Source organism: Malaya genurostris, chromosome 2 (assembly GCF_030247185.1).
Source record: "Malaya genurostris strain Urasoe2022 chromosome 2, Malgen_1.1, whole genome shotgun sequence".
Lineage (NCBI taxonomy): Eukaryota > Metazoa > Arthropoda > Insecta > Diptera > Culicidae > Malaya > Malaya genurostris.
Window position 1 is genome coordinate 67,367,224 of NC_080571.1, and position 23,903 is coordinate 67,391,126.

Below are 23,903 nucleotides of genomic sequence, written 5' to 3' on the forward strand. Positions count from 1 at the left end.
ATCCATAGTACTAGCCATGCAATGATTCTGTACACTAAGAATCGGCTGCGAAGTCTGTTGAAACAGAAAGGCCAAATTCCACAAAAGGAATGTAATGCCTGGACTTTGCTTTTACGTTTCAGAAATGGCCGCGAGTCTGTGAATGATGATGAGAGAACCGGTAGGTCATCGACATCTAAAACCGACGAAAATATCAACAAAATCAAAGAATGGATGACCATAGACCGCAAATTGACTATTAGAGAGATGGCAGAAAAGTTGGACATTGCTTTTTAATCCGTTCAAGACATTTTGGTTAATGATTTGTGCCTCAGACGTGTCGCTGCAAAGCTGGTGTCGAAAGAACAACTTGTGGATCTTGAAACACGATAACGCACCGTCACACAATGCCATCGTTATCCGTGAACAAAACGAAACGAATACCATTTCTATTCGGTCGACTCAAGAAACCGCTTCGAGGAACTCGTTTCAGCATGCGTTCAGATGAGATTATGGAAAAATCGCAGATGATTCTGATGGCCATACCGAAAACTGAATATAAAAAATGTTTCGATGATCAAGCGCTCGCATAAGTGTGTTGCAGTCGATGAGGAGTACTTCGAAGGGGACAATATCGATTTTGATTAACAATCTTGTATTAATAATTTTCTGAATAAATTCTGTTAACTTTTTGATCAAAATAATAAAAACCAGTGTATCGGGATGTGACACAGTGCACGATCTGTTTAATTTACGGTCATGGAGCGAGAAATTGCCACATGAACAGTTGGTGTGAGAAACGTGCCGACTCCCACAATAACAACGATTGCCTACTAGATTACATCAGAGTAAAATGTGTGAATTCCGATGGCGACCATCCATTTACTAGCAAATTGTACTGGAACCGTCCTATCACGAGCGACTGAGATTGAATGCTGGAAGGAAGATAGGGCCGCATCGATTTCCATCGGGGAATCTAGTGGCAAATTGATATTAATAAGTTGGTCGGCGATTTCTTGAAGTTGGTCCCAGTCGGTGCGATAATAGTTCCTCTGAGGTTGAATAGGTACTGTTTCTGATGAAGATCCCAACGTCAACATTACTGGAAAGTGACCGGAAGAGAGCTTATTTGAGCACTCATCATGAGTGCGCTTGTTTATTTCCATTTACCTCCTCCACTGAATCGCGCCAAAGTGCTAGAGCAGAGCTAATAAATTCTCTGAGGAGGATGCAGATACTTTCACAGATGTGTACACGCCGGTGAGCACTCTGGTGTATGGTTTAAGAAGCGTGGGGCACGCAAAATCAACAAAATGAAACAATTTATCGTTGAATTTTAGTTTTTCCTTGCAAGTTTCTCATAGCAAGGCCAGATCTACTCTATTAATTGAAGTTCACAAAAGTGTTCGCTCACCATCACGCGCCAGTGATCACTTGGGTGTATTTAGGCGAGAGCACGTGAGAGCGATTCATGTGAAGAGAATGTGGTTCTCTCGCACCAGCTTATTTCAACACAAGCACGCACTCAAAGTCTGAATAGCGGCCCTTACACGAGAATTATTTTTGTCATTTATAATGATGACTAAGTAATCATGTATTTCGAATTTGATAGAAATCTTGTCATTACTGCACCATACAAGTTCATTAAAATGATATTATTTTTTAGTAATGACATTTTTAATGACTCGTGTAAGGGCCGCTTATAATGGACACTGAGAAGAAGTGCGCTTTCCTCTTTGTGCTCTCTCCTGGAACGGAGCTGGTCGACGGAACACGAATTGCTCAGTATACGAAATAGAATCATCGGAATTCGATTGAGCTAACATCTCCCTGAGTCCTGGACTGAACTGGACTCGCGCACAATTAGAGTAAGCATCTGATTCCCTGTTTGATGCATTTTTTCCGGGTGTACGTTATTTGGCCGAATTTTGCTTGGCATAAATTTGTTTGGCATAAATTTGATTGGCATAAATTTGTTTGGCATAATGTCTTTCAGTGTTGCTAAGCTCATTCAAATTGCACACATTCTGCTCTCTCATGTGCCACATAAACATCAAAGACTCTCCTGTGAGCGTGCTCCACACACATTTTTTTTCGCACAAGTGTTCTACGGCATTCTTAACTGGTTAGAGACGATAAACCTTCCCCACCTCAGTCGTGCTCCTTTTGGCTCTTACTCACTCACTCGTGTACAGACAAGCATGCACACTCCTACTGCACCCGTTACTCTTCCACTCTCGCACTCTTGCCGTTGCTTACTCTTTGATTATTACACACATGAAAACTCCTACTCGCTCTTTCGCTCCCGCTCGAACTCTAAGTTCTATTGACATTGCTGCGTTCCATTCGTTATCGTCATTATAACGACAATAATAAAAATCTAATCACAAAGCATGTTTCATGCAGCAGTTTTTCAACCTTATTACCGCTATTTACTTGAATTTCGTACAGAGAATTAACAGGAGTACATGACTAGAGCGAACACAAACAATCGTTCAAACCAGCCCCTCACCGGAGGGCTGTTTCAAACACTGCGCAAAATCCTGAACTCCTGTTACTTCTATAAGTCAAATTCATACTAAATATTTAATTGGGTTTAATCCAATTAGACCATGAGAGTAAAACAATCCTGGAATTAGAACGAAGTGTTTCTCGGTAATCAATATTGGGTATTGGACTTTCGACATGTGAATATTATCATCTGCTAGTGAAAATCGTATCAGTTCTTTTTATTTCTTCGAGAAGCTGTGAAATACACCAGCAGCAGCACACTCCAGCGACTATCATGGTGCACGCAAAGCTTCGATTGGCCAAAATAAAACTGCCGTGCGCAGCACACTGCCAGTACACTGAAAGAGTGCTCACACTCCATGTGTGTAGATGTGGACTCGTTCTTGGAGTGATTCCTAACATAATGTGAAAGATTGTGAGCTGACTCGCAGCAGTAACCCACTCGCAGTAAGTGTTTACTCCTGCTGACTCTTACTCATTGCACCCAAAAGAAAACACCACTCGTGTTCAAAATGTACCTTGTTGTGTCACTCATAAGCGTACGCGAAGGAGTGCGAGTAAGATAGAATACGTCTCGCCATCGCTCGAAAATGTGCTGCGTGCACTGGGCTCTCGCTCTATTAGCAACACTGATGTCTTTTGGCATAAAATAAAGACATACTGTTTCACATACTGCAGCACACTCCCAGAATAAAACGAATCAGAAGAAAATATGCACAATTGAAATTATGCCAAAAGAAAATTAACCCAAACAACAATTATGCCAAATGAAACAATATAGCATTCTTATTTTATGCCAAACGACATTATGCCAAACAGATTTATGCCAAACAAAATTCGGCCAAATAACGTACACCCCTAAATTTCTTTTCGACCACAAAAAAAAGTTCATTTATGAAAGGAGTCTTCTTTGCTGACCCGCGGTGTTCTGGAATTTCTTTCAAGTTTACATGAACTATGATTTATCGATTTGATTTTAATGATGCAATAGATTGTACGTACTTACTGTGTCGTACTTTTTTCGCTGTTAATTTTGCCCTCATCCGTTGCCTTATCACTAAGTGAAACGTGCTCGGTAGATTTAATGCTAACAAGTTCATTATAATGTTCGACCGACCCAACTACTGCTGTCGACACAGAAGCCGGTTCCACTGTCGGGATGGGTGAGGGTGGTTTAGCTGTTTCCTTCTGTTCCTCTTGTCGCTTTTTCTTATTCCTCTTTAATTTATCTCGCACTTTGTTACCCAAGCGCGATGCAGCCATCACCTTTGCTACTCGGTTACTTTCTAGCCATCGAGAATTCCACGACTTCTCCGGTTCGTCTTCAGCAAGTTTTTGTTCCAACAACGTTTCATCGCTGGAGTCATGTATTTCAACAACATCTGGATCATTGTCGTCTTCGTCAGATGTAGCATTTTTGTTATTCTCATCGCTTTCGCTACTAGCACTTTCACTACTATCGCTTGATTCATTCGCCGAAGCTAACAGTTCAACAACATCATTGGTCTTACTATGATTTCCTGTGTCTGTTTTCGTTGAAGTGTTACAATGGGTGCTAGATTCTGTCTCCGAGTCGGACACCTCTTTAATTTCATAGTCTAACTCTTCTTCTTGCTCTGGTTGAACAATCTCTTTACTTTTATCGACTTCATTTGAAAGTTCGGACTGGTTGTTTTTCAAAGGGCTAATTGCCATTATTGTATCATGTGATATTTGTTCATCTGAAATTTCCCCCTCCTCTGGTTCTTCACTCACTGATTGTCCGGTTTTATTGGTTTCAGTCTGTGTTTGAAGGTCGAGTTCGCTCTTCTTGACGAGTTCTTCAATGTTATCAACAAAGATGGAAGACCTTTTCCGTTTTTCCTTTTCTTCTTCTGAATCTGATGAAATACAAAGTGTTTCCGGACTAGCAATAACTGGGATGACCTCAGGCGAACTATCCCTACTTTTACAGTTCAATGCTTCAATACTCTGTTTGACTGGACTTTCCGACGATTTGGCTTCCTTATGATCGACTTGCTTCTCATGTGACACGTTTCTTGTCTCTCTATTTTCTAACTCTGTTTGAGTGGTTGCCTGCACTGTTTCTTCGTTTGATTCTTCGTCACCTACTTGACGAATGCGGAAATTTCGTTTCAAACGCACGCGTTTGGACTGAGCTTTTGGTGGAGAAGAACGATTCGATTTGGAGCTACTAGCTTCTTCATTGTCATTGGGTTTTTCTTTGTTCAATTTTAGCGCTTTCACCGGAACAGGTTCTGCTTCTGAGCCGTTCTCCTGATCGGAATCAAGTTCTATCTTGGTTACCGGTTCTAGAGCCAGTTGTGAACGAATCGCCCTGGCACGAGCTTGTAGTTCGAGGATCTCCAAAACGGTCATTTCTTTTTCGTCTGAAAGAAAAATCGAAAATGCATCAAGGCTCGTAGTATGCCATATTTTCATCCGTAACGAATTTGACTTACTTTTCTTATTACCATTTTTGTCCGAGTTTTCAGTGGATTTAGAAACAGCTGAAAATAAATTGTACGTTGCAATGAGTGTTGTAGTTGAAAATTCTTTTTTGTGGCAAAAAATGGCAATTGAAATGTGCTATTCGCAGTCAATAGAAACCACATTGGAACAACTGCGTAAAGGTGTCACTATTATTCTGATAAAATTTGGACTACACTCGCACAAGGAGAATCAAAAGATGTTAAATGTCGCTAATGAAGCCATTGAATTGTTTTCTTCCAATATGACAACTCCGTGCAAAACCACAATTGGTATTATGTGTGAATTGAGTGAGAAAGAACCGAGGCTGAAATTTGACCGTACTTATAGTCCCGTTGAGGTCATGCCAGGACAAAAAATATTTCTGACTTCTAGCTCCCTTTATGAAGATCGAAGAGTTGAAAAAGTGATTTACGTTTCCAATTTTAACGAATTTGTCGATGAACTTCGAACGGGTCACATGCTCAGAATCGGGCAAGTAGAATTAAAAGTCTGCAAAGTGAAAGGAAAATTTGTGGAATGCTGCGTGAAAGACAGTGCAAATAGTGAGAGGTACGATTTTTCAAATTTTTTACCGTTACAGTAAAATAACCAGTTATATTTAACTTATGTTTTTAGTAAACAGCCAATGCTGCTACATGCTCATGAATCGGTTCAGCTGAATATGGATATGCAAACTAAAGAAGTTTACACAAACGAAAAGCACATTGGTGAATGTCAATTGGCCATAATGAACAATTGTCGAATTCTAGTATTACCGGATATATACAACCACCGGCAAATACACGCCATTGATGATATACTAGGAATGTGCGATATAGAAACGGATTCTGTACAAATCTTAGTTAAATTAGATTCGCATACAATGACGGCAACATTGGAGAAAGCCATGCCGCGTATTTCTGGCGTGGTTACAAATGATAGCAAACTTATTCGTATGGCCATAAGCTACGGAAAAGCTATTTTATTTGATGCAACTTCAGAACAGCAACTGTTGTTGGAAAATGAAATTTTTCAATTTGTGGATGTTTTTATAAATAGTTTTCCTAACATGGACACCTTAAAAGACCAGTTGAGAGAAATGAATCATAAAACGCTGACCACAAGGAATGCTACGGCTTCTGTCTTCGGCAAACCAAAGAGTATTCCTAGTCAATGTATAGAGTATGCAAGTAATCATTGCAAAGCAAACGCTATTATTCTTTGCATATCAGAAACAGTTTGCGAAGGGGAACGATTATCGAGAAAAACTCTACCCTGCCCTGTGCTTGTGGCAACACACAATGCTAAAATCGCGCAGCATTTATTGCTTAGGAAATACTGTTTTCCGGTCATGATTCCTCGAGATATAGCATCTAAAAAACGGCTACTCATAAAATATATAAGCATTTATGGAAGACAAAATGGATATTTAAAACCAGGAGACCTCATGATAACTGGATGCGGCGAGCATATTGTTCAAGGCGTGGAGTTGCGCTATGTTTCAAATGATTTAGACATACCGTTTTAATAAAACTTACCCTTTTCTTGCGTTTTCTTAGACTTTTTGTCTTTTAGTTTCACCGTTTTTACGGGTGGCTTAACTTCCACTTCCGAATCGGATGAAATCTCATCAAGTGATATGTGCTCTGTAATTCAAACAGAATGCCAGATTATAATGCCTTATAAAAGATTTATATTGTTTTTACCGGCGGATTGTTCAACATCCTCATCTGACGATTCCGTATCTGTTGGACATTTGGTGCTGTCGATTATCGATAGCAACCGCTTCGTGGATATACCAAGTACCTCATCCAGACAATGTTCTTGAATGAATTCAATTGATTTGCCTTGCATAAAATCTGGGGCTAGTGCTTTAACTTCCTTCGGTTTCAGACACGAGAATGCTTGGCGAATGAGCTCGACTCGCTCGTCAATGTAAGCACTCAGCGGTTTGATATCTAAAGGTTCCGCTTTGATTGGAACGGGTACAACGAGAGGCTGGACCTCCGGTTTATTTTTCTTAGCTTTCTTTTTTTGGCTGGGCATATTGATTACAAACACAATACTTTTAAATACTAATTTCTACTTTTCAAGTCACAAAGCTGCAAAAAATAAATATTATTAGAAAGGGAACGTATAAACATGACGTTTCAATGAAGCGCGACTTATAAAATCAACTGCTTTACTAGGCTTTACTATGCACCAGACTGCATGAAATTTTGCTTCATTTTAGGTCATGGAAGAGTTTATATTAAATACTTATTTGAGGGTAACGTGTACCAAATTGATAAAAAATCTTCGGAGCGTAATGTGTTTATATCCCTTATGAATATTTTTGATATACACGATTAAAATAAATTAGTGAGCTTCGGAAAACTCCATTTTTGTACTCTTTATCTACCCAATAATGGGTAAAGTAATATGAAAATTAAAATGTGTTCCATTTCAGTTTCAGCGACGACACGACCTGCCACTCGTCCATAAAAACTGTATCGTAAATTTAACTACCCCTCCGTAACTGGTAATGTCAAAATGAAATCATTTGAAAAATGTTTTAAATTGGCAACCCAGACCGAAAACTTGTTTTTCGAATAACAGTTACCGTAACCTTGGTTACTTCTAACTCGAAGCTTTAATTAGATTGTAAATAATAAAATGTTTGAGACGATCCCTTTTTGCTGCTTCCCAGAAGGTCAAATATTCTAAGAAATGAAAGCCAGCAATCCAGAATTTAGAAGAGAAATTCTCTGGCGAAAAATTTCGTTTGTTACGTCGGTAACGAGTATTAGCACAGATAACAGATATACAGGCTCACATATGAACTGTGTGTAAAATTTGCTCAATCAGCGTGGCGAACACTTGCAGATGTCACCACGATCGACACGAGGTGCCACCACTATTTGGGTGCCGCTTTCACATGAGCCACAATTTGGAGTGTAACATTCACTTCACGCTAGATTTTTGTTTTGCTGTTGGTTAAAATGACAAGTTTATTTTTGTTTTATTCCGATCGAATTCTCGGGTGATTTATGCGACATGGAAATAAAATTGTCTTCAACACTTAGGAAAATCGTGTGATAAGTGTTAAAATTGTTATAGTTGGAATTTTCTACAGCATGCAGGATTTTGTTATCGTTCCGGAACGCAGTGGAACGTTTTGAAAGATCGCGGCGAACAGTGGAGTAGGTGGCAGTAGTGTTTCCAACGTACAGCAAATTTGAAATTTACACAGGATTTTGAAAAATTTTATTCGAGCCTGTATATCTGTTATCTGTGGTATTAGTGATTCCGTTAAAGCTAAATTACCAAAACCCTACACATTCATAAATTTTGTGTGAAAGTATGTTTATTTCCAAAATCATATAAAAATTCTGTGACTGAATTTGTATGCACTCTGAAAAATCAGATAAACAAGCGAATTTTGGTATTCAGCTTGGTTCGTGGCAAAGAAATTATGATTTCGCATTGATTCGACAGTGTATCTTTCAAAACGATCGTTTGACGTCAAAACGACGTCATTGAAAATTTCACTTGTTTCACAGCGTTTGCACATTTTCTAATAAAAGCATGACATTCCGATTGTTGTAAAACTTGATGACTACAATCTTAAATTATGATGATTTTGAATTCAAATTTTTTTTAAATAGACCAGATCAATCGACAAGTTGTTTAATGGTTCTAAACAAGTAACTTTCTCTTTGCCAGTGGTATTCGTTGAGTATAGACTAAGACTAAAGCAGTTGATTTACTTTCAGTCTAGAGATCTTCCAGTTAGTGATTGTGATTTGTTTGTGTAGAAAACCGAATCGCATGTGCTAAGTTTGATTATATCGTCTTGAACTGCACAACACTCTTCGTACAAGTGTATTTGAACATGCTATTGTAAATTTAATTTAAGCATATATTTCGAGTCGCATTGTGTAGAATATTGAAAATATCCCTCATTTGGACACCTACAAATAGTAAAAATTACATAAAAGTTCGACATAGTAAAGTTAGTCTAACATCTTTGTTTCCCTGTTGTTTTAAATCTCCAACCTATTATGCCAGATCGATCTGGATGGTTAGGATTTACTGAGCTTCATTTCATCTCCATGTTACAGCATACGCATATTTGATGTTATTGACTGTAGTTTCACGAGGTACTTGAAAATTATTTTTTGTTTTGATGATGGTAAGACTAGGAAACCGCAATAAGCAATTCGTTTCTCTCCGTTTTCTTTCAAAACGGTGCGTGTTGTTGCGGAATTAACACGGACGATTTCACTACTTTTTTCAAACTATTTGTTTATTTATACTGGATTTCCTAGTAACTGTTCGTAGCAACTAAAACAGTGTTGCTCGAGAATTTGATTTTTATTATTAGCAAGGGGTCACTTGATTTGTGGTAACTGATGGTAAATGATCAACAAACACTTTTCAGGCCGCTTTTTCTTCGAAGTGCCTGGTCGTGTCGTCGGTTTCAGTGTTTCACCGACGACACGACCAGACACTCCGAAGAAAAATTGGCAATGAAATTGTCTGTTAACGATTCACCGCCAGTTACCGCAAATATAGCGACCCCTTGATAATGATGAAAATAATCTTCTTGAGCAACACTGTTTAGGTTGCTACGAACTAGTTACCAAGGAGCTCTAAAGTAAATAAACAAACAATTTAAAAAACGCAAAAGATACGCGAATGGTACACTATTTTACAGATTTTGTTCAATATCTCAGTAACTTCTACCACAGACTAACAGACAGGACACTCAAATTTGATTCTTCAATCATTTTAACGGTCATTTCGAATATTCCATTATTTGGGACAGTACTCACATGTGTCATGATGGCGCCACGTTACCCTATCAAAAACATCATGTCTGTCATCTAGACTGTCTTTATTTTTTTCATTTACCAACAGAGTTGCCATTCATACAGAATTACCTGTAATGTATTGATTTGTATACGTCCATGCGAATTTCATGCAGGATACAGATTTAATACATATTGCCAAAGATAAACTGAAGATTACAATGTTCCATACGTTTCATTGAAAAATGTTGGGTCAGTAATCGTGAACCAGTTGGTTCAGTAATAATGTAATTTTATTGACCCTCCGTTAACAAGCGTCGACTAGTTCCGACAAAATGCCATGGAAACAATACAAGTTAGAAAGGAAGCACACATATGTTTACATTCAGCATATAATGATTTCTTGCCACAACTGATGCTTCATGGGATGAGGCTATAACAAACTAAATAAATTCTAGACAATGGTTCTAAGTAGTTTTCACTTTCTTATTCTAAGAATCACTGATATAAAGCGAAATTTCTCAATATCGTTCATACTGTAACTTGATATTTTTTCAAACATAAACAATCATTGTCATAGTTACGACGCATCTAGTGATCAGACACTTGTTGTTTTGCTTCAAAATACTCAAATTGACAGTGAACCGAGCTCATCGAGGGGTCCTATTCAAATGATACCTAAGAAATCGCAGACTACTCTATCTTGAGTTTATCTTTGATATTGCCTAAACTATATACATAATTGCGCCTACTTCTCATCCTCCAACTCAATAAAAAATCGAACCCGTTTTGTTACAATATTTACTTGCTTCTGGTCTGCCGCCACTTAATTTCGGGTGAAAACTACCAACACAATAAAAAATAGTCTAGATGAACAAATTTGAGTCGAATAAATGGTTACCCTCCAACATCAAGAAAAAGTTAAATATATTATCAACGTAATCCAATAAATCATTGTGACGATTCATTTTCAAATATTTTGATGAAACCAGGCATCCCTGCAAGCAGCTGATCGGTGTTGACAAACGAGGGGAAACCAACTAGTAAAAAAACTTTTACATAACACAAGGGGTGTACAGATAGTAAATAGTTCGCGCAGTACAATATAGGTGGAACTAGTGCATCACGAAAAATAATTTTTATTAGAATTTACTCATACTGTCATGTCTGTTAGTCTGTGCTTCTACTGTGAAATCCAAAGAAGGTCATCTTTCCATTGTACGCAATGGAAATGCTAACCGGTCAACATGTTCTAGCTGCAATGGTTTCGTAAAAAAACAAATTCATGATCGAGAAATATAAACAATTTATCGATCGAGCATTTTTTAATGTTCTAACGGTAATGATGTAGAATATGGATACAAAAATAAAAAATAAATTTGTTCCCGACGGTCTGGATTGAATTCTAGAATGTATCTAGGCCAACCCGCGCCCTGATTCAAACATAGGTTCCCCCATTCTCGTTCGGTAGAATGGCGCTCCAATTTCGGGAAGGTCCCGGCACGACGGTTATTAAAGGTAGAACGTGTACAATCACTATCCTCCACAATACGGCCACTATGACCGGTAGGAAATCACGTTCCGTATCATCGTACATAGGAGGTCCGAAAGAATCAGAAATCCGCATTTCTTCTGGTTCACAGAAACAATTTGTTTTTGTTTTGAGATTATTTATATAGTCCGTTCCATTAAAAAACATACGTAGCCATGGTTATGGTAACTGTTATCTAAAATCAACAGTTTTCTACTTTTGTTGCCAGTTTCAATAGATTTTCAAGCAACTTCGTTTTGACATTACCAGTTACTGAGGGGTAGTTAAATTTTCGATACAGTTTAGATAGACGAGTGGCAGGTCGTGTCGTCGGTTTCACTATCGATTCTTTTCTCATTTAAAGAATGCTCATAAATGTCACTGAAACATTGTGACTCTCATGATATGGCAGGAATTTAGATATACGCATACGTTTGTCTGATTATGATCAATAACCCATCTGTCAAAAAACGCCTTGGAGATAAATTTCTGGGGAACAATGGCCGTTAGAGCACAGACTAACAGACAGGACACTCAAATTAGATTCTTCAATAACGGTCATTTCGAATATTCCTTTATTTGGGACAGTACTCACATGTGTCATGATGACGCCACGTTACCCTAGCAAAAACATCCTGCCTGTCATCTAGACTGTGTTTTTATTTTTCATTTACCAACAGAGTTGCCATTCATACAGAATTACCTGTAATGTATTAATTTGTATACGTCCATGCGAATTTCATGCAGGATACAGATTTAATACATATTACCAAAACTATATACATAATTGTACCTACTTATCATCCACCAACGCAATACAAAATCGAACCCGTTTTGTTACAATATTTACTTGCTTCTGGTCTGCCGCCACTTAATTTCGGGTGAAAACTACCAACACAATAAAAAATAGTCTAGATGAACAACGTTTAGTCAAATAAATGGTTACCTTCCAACATCGCGAAAAAGTTAAATATTTTATCAACGTAATCCAATAATTTATTGAGACGATTCATTTTCAAATATTTTGATGAAATCAGGCATCCCTGCAAGCAGCTGATCGGTGTTGACAAACGAGGGGAAACCAACTAGTAAAAAAAAACTTTTACATAACACAAGGGGTGTACAGATAGTAAATAGTTCGCGCAATACAATATAGGTGGAACTAGTGCATCACGAAAAATTATTTTTATAAGAATTTACTTATACTGTCATGTCTGTTAGTCTGTGGTTAGAGTATTGGGTTTAATTAAAACGAGAGGAACGAGAAATCATTTTTTTTTCGATTGCTTTTATGATTGACTCTCAGGGAATGCAAAGTCATCCGGAATACTTTTTCAAGGTGATTTTTTTCCGAAAAAAAAGGTTTGGCTTATTGATCGTTATCAGAAAAATTGCACATTTTGTCACTATTACCGACTTCCAGCTCCGGAATTACAGGTGTAAAATTTCCAATTTCAAATTATTTACTAGCTTTTCTCAGAGATGGCGTGACCGATTTTTACAAGCTTAGATTAAAATCAATGGTCTTATGATTCTATACAAAACTTCAGAATTTCACCTGGATCCGACTTCCGGTTCCGGAGTTATAGGATAAAATGTGTTGAAAATTGTATACCATCACCTAAACGGGCGAAACGAAAAACGTAACCCCCCCCCCCCCCCCCCTTCAGAAAACGTTGCACCTTTGGCGAATGCCATCTTCGCCCCCTCTGAGATACGCCACTGGGCACCGGAAATAGTGGTCATATTTTGCCCAAATGAATCTCACTAACTTTTCTCAGTGATGGTGGACCGATTTCCACAAACTCAGATTCAAATGAAAGGTAGTCCCATACGGAATAGACCAATCCACGTGCGAATGTGTTGGTGTGGCTATTCTCAGCAGTTGAAAGGTTAATGCTAGTGTGAGTATGTCGCAATAACCCAGTTTGTCGAGCCGCATCGTGTCAATTATTGAAGACATATATGCAATAAAAAACACTGCAATGCCAAGAGAACAGATGAGAAAGACATAAAATCATTCATGAAACTCTATATCACGTAATGGAACTGTCTTCTACTTGGTTCATTAGTTCATAGCTTACGAAATTCTATATGCATTTTTCGCAGTGTATGATTATGAGTCAAAAATGTTTTACCTCAGTGTAAAATTGAACCCACAACAAACTTTGAATTCGGCTCGCACACATTCTAATTTCGTATATGAATAGATCTGCGCACTCTGCATCGGTGTGAGTAACAGAGACGTCAAATTGCTCAATTCCTGACTTTCATCCGGATTCGATCTCCGGTTCCGGAATCGGCCTCATAACTACTCCAATCAGTAGATGGCTAAACAAATCGATTTCGGTTATTCTTTCAAGAATCGAAAAGAAGTATTTTGAAGAATATCACTGTATTATATATGATAGTACGATTGATATGAGAAAGGTAACATTACACCACTAGGTGGTTAAATTTTTTTGTTGTTGAACCGCCACTTTGAAGAACAATTTGAAATTTTTAACACAATAAATAAACACTACGCGAAGCTAGACAATCAATCCTATCGTGCACTAAGATTCAATTCCGTTGTTCGGTAATTTTTTTGACGAAAACTTTCGGTAATCAATAGAAATTACCGATATTTCGGTACATGAACGTCATTTTACAAAAATTATGCAAATTTTTACCGGACGATCAGTTTTCATTACAGAATTCTGTAAATAGATATACAATTCATACGGTAAATCTGAATAGTCGCCGAGTACGGTAAAACCCATACCGTCCGTATGGTAAAATAATCTTCCAATAACCGAATTTCTGTAAATACTGATTGTCGTGAAAACTAACTGTCAAACAGTTGATAAAATTTTCAGTAAGTGTCTTTTTATTAACCAAACGAAAAAAATCTTGTAGAGTTCATCGAATTGAATGGGATGCTAAAGTTTTTAAAACATTAGAACCACTAAAAGCTTTTTGTTTACTTATAGGCAGAAAATAATTTTTTATCACTTGTCCTGCACTTGGCTGCCTACACAAATCGTTCGAGGGTAATTTCAGATGGACTCGACGGATTGTGCAGTGTTTTGGAAGGTGCGCATAATTGCGGTCAGCCGGAACATTTGACCCTTTTTTCGTGGAATAAAACCATAGCCACAACATGTTGGAATTTTCTTCATTCGTTTTGGTGATTGTGTGTAGTTTTTTAAAATCCGAAAATAAAACCATTTGAAATCCGAAAATAAAACCATTTTGAATTTGAACCAAAGGAAAACATACAAACAAAAAATTACAGAACAATCAGTAAGATCCATTTGGTTTACAGTTTACGGTAATTGTTTGACAGTTCAGCAATTACCGAACGATCGGTAATCAATTCAATTACTGAACTGATTACCGAGCGTTCAGCTGTTGAGAAGGTGAAGAACAAAGCAAAAAAAACATTTGTTGTTTCGACTCAATTTCATGAGAAGGTGAAGATTTCAGACCTCAAAACAATACTCGACAACTGAACGCGCAAGGCTTTAGCTACAATATAACTGATGTGAATCTTGAATGTTAGTTTTTTTTTCATAAATACGTTTATTTCTTAAGGCAGTTTACATAAGTTTTTCTTCGCCGTAGCATCACTTTTACATAATATTCTTATCCTAATTTAATTCTAACATAGTCACAACGTTTTGCATTTATTAAAACATATTCTCTTATTACTTAAATATCATCTTAGGTAACTCGTCATTAATTATGAAATCTACTCGGAAATATTATTTGAACCAAACGATTAACTTCTATAAATTATAAAATAAGCTGTTATTTTCAGACATTTTGTTAATAATTTCATAAACTGTTTCGAGTTTGTTTGTATCATTACATTATTTTTATTCTAATTTAGCTATTGGTTGAACTCATGGACGCAGCTGGGATCAGAACTAAGTCTTGAAAGGGGCCTTTATTAAATTGAAACCCCAATTTTCTTTATGAAATGATAAATAAGTTTCATGTATGGAAGGTCACGACAAGCAAGAATGTCTCGAACTGGGATATTGGATAGTCTACCTTGGGTACGCAAAGAATTTATTAGTTGAGATCTGACATCACGATACTCCACGCATGTCCAAACGACATGATCAATATCTCGATAACCTTCGCCACAAGCACAATGATTAGTCTCGGAGAGCCCAATTCGAAGGAGATGTGCATCTAACGTGTAGTGATTGGACATGAGTCTGGACATCACACGAATGAAATCTCTACTCACATCCAGTCCCCTGAACCATGCCTTTGTCGATATTTTCGGAATAATTGAGTGCATCCACCGACCCAGATCATCTTTATCCCAAGAAGCTTGCCAGCTGGCAAGTGTTCTTTGGCGAGACGAGCTATAGAATTCGTTGAAAGCAATCGGTCGCTCATAAATTTCACCCTCAATAGCACCACGTTTGGCTAAAATATCGGCTCTTTCATTGCCAGGAATGGAGCAATGAGCCGGGACCCAGACTATAGTGATTAGATAATTATTGTTCAATATGTCGTTCAGGCACTGTTTTATTTTGCCCAGGAAAAACGGTTCAGTCTTGCCAGTCATGTTTGAGCGAATGGCTTCAATTGCACTCAGACTATCTGTGAAGAGGAAATAATGGTTTGGAATTAATGTGACGATTACACTCAAACTATATTGAACTGCTGCTAGCTCTGCTATATAAACAGATGCAGGTTCTTGAAGCCTAAATGAGGCCGAAACATTATTGTTGAACATACCAAACCCTGTCGCTTCTTCAATTCGCGATCCGTCCGTGTAAAACATTTTCTCAGAGTCAATATGCCTGAACTTACTTGAAAATATTTTTGGGATTTCCGTCGAACGTAGATGATCCGGGATTCCACGCACTTCGCGCTGCATGGAAGTATCGAAAAATAAAGTTGAGTCAGGGACATTTAGGAGGCTGACACGGATAGGAATATATCTTGAAGGGTTGATTTCCTGTGACATATGGTTAAAATATACTGTCATGAATTTTGTTTGAGATCGAAGCTCGACTAGTCGTTCGAAATTATTAATTATCATGGGATTCAGCACCTCACATCTTATTAGCAGGCGTGATGAAAGCTCCCAAAATCGATCTTTTAATGGAAGAACTCCCGCCAGAACTTCAAGACTCATTGTTAGTGTCGAATGCATGCAGCCTAAAGCAATTCGCAAACAACGATACTGAATTCGCTCCAGTTTGATAATATGAGAGTTTGCAGCGGAACGAAAGCAAACGCATCCATATTCCATCACTGAAAGTATCGTTGTCTGATACAATTTTATTAGATCTTCCGGATGAGCACCGCACCAAGATCCTGTTATTGTTCGAAGAAAATTTACTCTTTGTTGGCATTTTGTTATCAGAAACCTAATGTGTCCTCCCCACGTGCATTTGGAATCGAACCACACCCCGAGGTATTTAAAAGTTAAAACCCGTTGGATCATTCTTCCCATCATATGGAGCTGAAGCTGCGCGGGATCATGCTTTCTTGAAAAGACGACTAACTCTGTTTTCTCCGCAGAGAATTCGATACCAAGATGAACAGCCCAATCGGACAAGTTATCTAAGGTATCTTGCAATGGTTTATGCAGATCAATAGCTTTGGGTCCAGTAACTGAAACCACGCCATCATCTGCCAATTGTCTTAGTGTACATGGGGTTACTAGACAGCAGTCAATGTCATTTACGTAAAAATTATAGAGGAGCGGACTGAGGCATGAGCCTTGCGGGAGACCCATGTAACTATTTCTGAGTGTTGCCAAATCGCCATGTGAAAAATGCATGAGTTTCTCTGACAAAAGGTTGTGCAAATAATTATTTATAACCGCTGGGAGTCCATTTTGGTGAAGCTTGTCTGAAAGAACATCAATGGAAACTGAATCAAATGCTCCTTTAATGTCTAAAAATACAGATGCCATTTGTTGCTTTTGAGCGAAGGCAATTTGGATGTCAGACGAAAGTAATGCAAGGCAATCATTCGTCCCTTTATTTCTACGGAAGCCAAACTGAGTATCTGACAACAAACCGTTCGTCTCGACCCAAGTGTCGAGACGTCGTAGAATAATTTTTTCGAACAATTTTCTGATGCAGGACAACATCGCAATGGGTCTATATGAGTTGAGATTGGAAGCTGGTTTCCCCGGTTTTTGAATGGCGATAACTTTCACTTGTCTCCAGTCAGGTGGAACAATATTTTGCTCAAGAAATTTGTTGAACAATTCCAACAAACGTCTTTTTGCGAGGTTGGGCAGATTCTTCACCAAGTTGAATTTAATTCTGTCCAACCCTGGAGCGTTATTGTTACAAGACAAGAGTGCTATAGAAAATTCCATCATTGAAAATGGGTTATTAATAAAACCATTATTTGGAGGAGATTCCCGTATAATGCTCTGCGTAGGAACAGAATCTGGGCAAACTTTCCTAGCAAAGTCAAATATCCATCGGTTCGAGTATTCATCACTCTCATTGCCCACGGTACGATTCCTCATTCGTCTGGCCGTGTTCCAAAGAGTGCTCATTGAGGTATCTCTTGACAAACCTTCGACAAAATGTCTCCAATAGCTACATTTTTTGGCTCGAAGTATGCTCTTGTACTTGGTTTCTAAAACCATAAGTTTTTCAAAATTCTGAGGAGTTCCTCCTCCCCGTTTTAGAAACGTCTTGCAAGCATTTTGTTTTGCGAGTTTAGCCTCTGAGCACTCTTTGTCCCACCAGGGGTTGGGAGGCCTTCTGTTAGTCGTTGGCCCAGGAAAGCGTTTAGTTTGGGATTGTTCTGCTGCCTCCAGAATCGAACAAATGAGGAAGTCATATTCTTCAAGTGGAGGGAGCTCTTCCATTGAATTCAAAATACTAGAGATACTACTTTGGTATTTAATCCAGTCGATATTTTTTGTCAAATCATATGGAATACTAGCGGAAGTAGCAATGCAATTGCTACTGCTAATTGAGATGATGATTGGTAAATGATCGCTATCGTGTAAATCAGGCAGTATTTTCCAGGTGCAATCTAGTCGAATTGATGTTGAGCAAAGAGATAGATCTAATGCACTTGGGCGTGCCGGAGGTCTTGGGATCCGTGTCATGCTACCCATATTTAATACCGTCATGCTAAAATTGTCACAAATGTTTTGTATTAAAGATGATCTGCTATCATTGTAAACGGAACCCCACATAATACCGTGCGAATTTAAATCCCCCAGAATCAATCGTGGTGCAGGAAGGGCTTCAACCATTTCATTAAGCTGTTGCTGTCTAACTTGTGCTTTTGGAGGAATATAAACCGAAGCTATGCAAATATCTTTGCCTTTAATGTTTATTTGGCAAGCAACAACTTCTATACTAGAAGTTGAAGGGATGTTTAATCTATAAAAGGAATAGCATTTCTTAATTCCCAAAAGCACTCCACCATACGGAGAGTCTCTATCGAGACGTATAATGTTAAAATCATTAAAATTTAAAGCTATGTTTGAAGTAAGCCATGTTTCGCATAAAGCAAATACATCACATTTTTGACTATGCAATAATATTTTAAATGAATCAAGTTTTGGCATGATGCTTCGACAATTCCACTGCAGGACAGTGATTGTATCATTTGCGACGGGTGATAAATTATCCATCAAAAGATACAAAACCTGAGACAATTGGCCATTGAGCTGATAACTGCTTCAAAAAGGCTCTAGCTATTGGAAGGAATGCCATTATGAGGGTCTTTAAGGGTTCAGATATATTGAATGCTGAGAAAATCCATTCAACAATTTCCGAAAACTTCAGTAATCCTGTTGGTGGCTGTGAAATGGAGCCCACTGGATTATTATCTTTTTCTGTACTAGATCCTGGATTGGTTTGTGAATTTGACAAACCAGGAGGCACAGTCTTTGGTTTTGACTTTTTTTGTTTAACACGGGGATCTTTTTTTGAAGATGAAATTTTAGGTGTCTTTTTTGGTAATTTGGAGGAAGACTTCTTTCTCTTAACTGACCCTTGGGTAGTGATAAACGAATTACCTTCACTATTTTCGTCAGAGTCAGAGTCCTATGGTTCCTCTAGATTTGAAAACCCGTTTTCGGTTTCCAAAGGGGGGACATCAATGACCGTTTTAAGCATTTCTGCATATGTGCGCTTAGACCGTGCTTTTAAAGAAAGCTTAATTTTGTCTTTGTGCACTTTAAATGCAGTGCATACTGAAATATCATCATGAGGACTATTCCCACAATAAATACATTTTTCAATTTCCTTGTTGCAATCATTATCTTTATGAGGCCCTTCACACTTAATACATTTTGGTTTATTACTACAGTAAGTAGCTGTGTGGCCGAATTTTTTGCAGTTCGTACAATTCATTACATTTGGAACAAAAAGCCGAACAGGGAGGCGAATTTTATCGACATAGACATGGGACGGCAACGCAGATCCGGCAAATGTCACTCGAAACGAGTCTGATGGGCGATAAACTTTTTTTCCCTCTTCATAAACTACTGAGTACAGTTGTTTGCACTCCAGTATTTTCACACCCTCAAGCATAGAGTTCTTGAAACGACCAACACCATGCTTGAGTAAATCATCTACCGAAAGACTCGCTTCGGTAACAACACCGTCAATTTCGACATCTTTGGAGGGTATGTAAACTTTATACTCTTTATTGAAATGTTCCGAAGAGACAATATCATTCGCGTGTTTCAAATTATTTACCACAACACGAATTTTATCGTTATTTACTTTTATGATCTCTTTGATTGAAGAGTATCGTGATGTCAAACCTTTATTAATTTGAAAAATGTTTAATGGCTTTGATATACGTCTAAAAAAGACTATCCAAGGCCCAGAAGAGCTCTCCTGATATTTTTTCGTTCGTGGGGGTATCGGATTCATGCTAGGATTTACGTCCATGGATTCATCCATTACATTAAAATTTTTAACTAAACTTTAAAATAAAATTTGAAACCAACACTACACAGTACTCAATCAAAAGGAAAAGAAAAAACTTCTACCTTGAAATTGTTGTCTATCTCCGTTGCACTGCCGTGTAGATCCTCGTTGCTCTAGATGTTCTTGTTGGATGTATCTGGACGTTGATACAATGCTGAAGCTCACTGTAGCGATAGAATATGATGTGATGCTACTGCTACCTGACATCCAGCACCACTCGAATTCCGATTTGCTTTCGTCTTCGCCAGCTGTAACCAGCGCAGGTCACCGGTGTATACCTGCGTGTTGTATGGCAGTGGAAAGACCGAGTTGTCTTGTCTCCTTCTTCCTAGTGCTCCGCACCGATATGCTTCTGCACCGAAGTGCCTTCGCACCGGTGTGCCTTTGCACTCTCCTGCTTCTATGTGCCTTTGCACTCTTCCTCTTCGATGTGCCTTTGCACTCTCCTGCTCAGCACTTGTGGCTGTATATTGCGGCCTGGGTAGAGTTTGGGAAACGCCCTTTGTTGTTTCCTTCACCAGCTTGGCCCAGCACTAGGGCTCTCTTATGCAGCACGACTATACGTTTTACCGGCTGCTGCCAACAGGTTTCTACCTGTAGTTCAACCGTTGTCGTATTTAACGCGTGTAAACCAACCAGCGTTATTAAACTGTACGCTTCTATACACAACCTTCTCGGTTGAACGGCTATTACTGAATGAATGTTAGTTGCTCATCGAAAAAACCGCTCAGATTTTTGACGCTCGTCGATCTGCCAATTCCGGGTCTTATTATAAGAATTAGAATTGAAATTGTTTCTCCTGAATGTAACGGTCAAACACTTCAAAGGGTTTCACTATCAAACGTCGTTGAAATACAGTAAAACTATCAAAGGCCCGAGATAACTACCCTGCAGTATTCCGGTACTATTCACAATTTAAGGAAAATAGTCAATGTTGAAAAATTCAAAAGCATATTTCTCCGCTACCGCTAGTTGAATCGCGAAAAAACTATTAGTTTTTTTTTGGACGAATATACTAAATTAACTGATATATTTTCTATGAATTTGCGCTCAACGACAGCGGAGAAACTTTCATACGCTTTGCAAGAATGGCTGTTTTCCTAATACTGTGAATTGCCCTTTAATTTAACTATGCCAAACCAAAATAGTAAACAATGGGATTTTAGTTTCACTGCAGAGTGCACTTCATGCTTCAATTTAAATTTTATTGCAATAATTTTAGAACACCAAATCACGGGAAAACAATTCTGAATATGTCATCATTACATGAAAATTATTGTATTTTCGTACTAACATGACAATGTTGTTTCATTTATTCACTTCTATAAACTTCTATGATCTATAAACTGAATATTGACTTGGGTACAGTTTGTAGGTCGTCTGCACCGCTGCAGTTACATATTTTACTTGGCTTTGGAAGCGATGGCACCCAAATCGGCAATGCATCTGTTCAGTGTCTCTTTCTCTTGATCCGGAGTAATAGATTTAACAACATTGTTCACGATCCACTCGACCATATGTTTCTGCGATATACGACGATCTACGTTTTGACGTTCAACCTGGTAGTCCAAACGTTTCTTGACCTCGCGATAGGCGGTCATAGCCCGTTCGCGATAGGCAGCTTCCAGTTGAAGCGCAACGTTCTCCTTCTTGGCCTGCATCAACAGTGTTTGGCCTTCAGCACGCCATTGTTCCTTCTTCTCATTTTCAATAGCTTGTGCCAGCTGTTTAACGTGCTCCTCGCGACCTTCATTCCACTCAGCTTCAATTTTCTGAAAGTGTCCAGTAAATATTTTTTCGCATCAGGTAACAAACGAAATAAACTCACATCGATTTCCTTGTCACAGTACGCAGCTACTGATGGTCCAAACTTCTTTACGGCAAATATGACCATGATTGCTAAGGAGAGACCGTTGTAGTATTCATGCTCCATGATGTAGATTTCCTTGGAGCATAGGTAGGTGAAAAGACCCGCACCGAAAACGTATGGGCCGGTGACACCAGTTTTGTTGTAAAAGAATGTAAACCATTCCTCTGGCAGAAATCCGAGCCGTACCTTGCCCGGGTGCTCCGGTCGTACTGGTCGATTGGAGTCAGTAGCGGAAGCCGATCCGCGAGCTAAGATTTGTGCAGTAGGTCTCTTGACGGCTACAAAGGATAAATGATTAAATAAACTTCTTACTTAGAAAAGAATGAGTTTCAGTCTTAACATGCAAAATGATTACATAAACGTTCTCTTAACCATAATTTTTGCAATCGATCTAAGTGATCAAGATTCAGAATAAATACATCGATGTTGTTTTGGAAATACTCACCTGACAAAAGTGCTGCTCTAGAAAGCATTTTGAAGCTCGTTAACGGAGATTATTGTACGAAAAGCCAAAAATTTGCCTTTTTCAAACACACGCACTTGTTTCGTTTGCCAAGAGAAAGATGGTCGATTCACTACAGAATGTCAAATGCAGGCGATGTTATCTTTCAGAAACGTCATATTTACCGTAGTGTGAGTGGCCTAACGCTCGTAACCAACCGGCGTAACGCACGTTTTCAATGTTACAACCGTACAAGTTCACTTGTCAAAAAGGCTAAATATTCATAAACAAATATTGAAAAGTCACAAAAACTGTAGCCGTAGAAGTGCTCTTGATTTAATTTTTTCGTATTTGATTCATCGCCAAAGAATATACATCTTTGCAAGTGTACGATGGGACTATGTAGTTCATGTTTTAAAGGATCAACTGAGGAATTGCTCTCGCCAACCGCGGTAAGTAGATTTTTGTACGCAATGAATATAATTTTTTTTAATCCGCAAAACTATGTGTTGCATGCTTGGTACAGGAGATAAGACGTCAGCAACAACTCGAAGCTGCTGAGCGACGTCGCGTGCAGAATGAAACAAGAGGAATCAAGGACCCGGAAAAAGTTCGTCGGATGCAACAGAAAGCAGAAGAAATGGAAAGGCGCGAACAGGAAGCGGCTCGCATGGGTGGCGGTCAACCGGTATTGAAGGTATGTAATAAGCATCGGACTAACAACCCAACTACATGAAAATGGAAAACACAAAGTTAAAATTGAAACGATTAGAATTATTTAGTTATTTCTGTATAGAATTTTCATTACGAATTTCTCCTTCGATTATTACTCTTACACTACTTGCAGAGAACAACAGCTTAAACCATTATCGTTTTTATCTGCACTGAAAAAATTATAATAATAATTGAAAGAGAATCTGTCATTTGCACTTTGGTCGTAATGGAAATTCTATACAGATTTCATGTTGATGTTAATTTACCTAAACGATAATCTAATTTGCCTGTGTAAAACAGCAGTTCTCAGTCTTGTTTGGGAAAGGATATTTACGATTGCTTTTTTTTCAGTGGCAGCAAGATTAATCATCTGTAACAATCTGGACATACTGACTTGCTGAGTATTACGGAAATTGATTATCATTATATTGTACATATTTATTCGTTTTATTGTGACCAAATACATTATAAGGTGCAACGTTTGTTTATAAATATAATGTTTACTAGTCCTCACTTTTCAAATTTTATGATATAGATTCAGACATGAACGGAACACTCCAAAAAATTTTATGTAAAGGTATCGAGTTGTTCCTGAGATATGTTTGTTCAATATTAAACATATATGTGCTTCTACTAATATTAATCGATCTATATA

The 23,903-nt window shown here is 38.2% G+C and overlaps 3 protein-coding genes across 3 annotated transcripts; 1 reads left to right on the top strand and 2 right to left on the bottom strand.

Moving 5' to 3' along the window:
- Positions 1-3,451: 3,451 nt before the first annotated feature.
- On the bottom strand, positions 3,452-7,279 carry LOC131431271 (dentin sialophosphoprotein). Its single transcript, XM_058596882.1, has 4 exons — positions 6,669-7,279; positions 6,501-6,608; positions 4,953-5,000; positions 3,452-4,880 (listed from the first exon to the last, which is right to left on the bottom strand). Exons 1-4 carry the CDS (start codon positions 7,006-7,008, stop codon positions 3,493-3,495), a joined length of 1,884 nt encoding a protein of 627 aa, XP_058452865.1. The 5' UTR covers positions 7,009-7,279; the 3' UTR covers positions 3,452-3,492.
- A 14,224-nt stretch (positions 7,280-21,503) lies between these two features.
- On the bottom strand, positions 21,504-22,698 carry LOC131427661 (ATP synthase subunit b, mitochondrial). The gene is made up of 3 exons (XM_058591053.1): positions 22,538-22,698; positions 22,051-22,370; positions 21,504-21,994 (listed from the first exon to the last, which is right to left on the bottom strand). Exons 1-3 carry the CDS (start codon positions 22,563-22,565, stop codon positions 21,626-21,628), a joined length of 717 nt encoding a protein of 238 aa, XP_058447036.1. The 5' UTR covers positions 22,566-22,698; the 3' UTR covers positions 21,504-21,625.
- Positions 22,699-22,800: 102 nt separating this feature from the next.
- Positions 22,801-23,745, top strand: LOC131427662 (small VCP/p97-interacting protein). Its single transcript, XM_058591054.1, has 3 exons — positions 22,801-22,986; positions 23,061-23,231; positions 23,600-23,745. The coding sequence occupies exons 1-3, from the start codon at positions 22,927-22,929 to the stop codon at positions 23,612-23,614; spliced, it is 246 nt and encodes an 81-aa protein (XP_058447037.1). The 5' UTR covers positions 22,801-22,926; the 3' UTR covers positions 23,615-23,745.
- Positions 23,746-23,903: the final 158 nt, after the last annotated feature.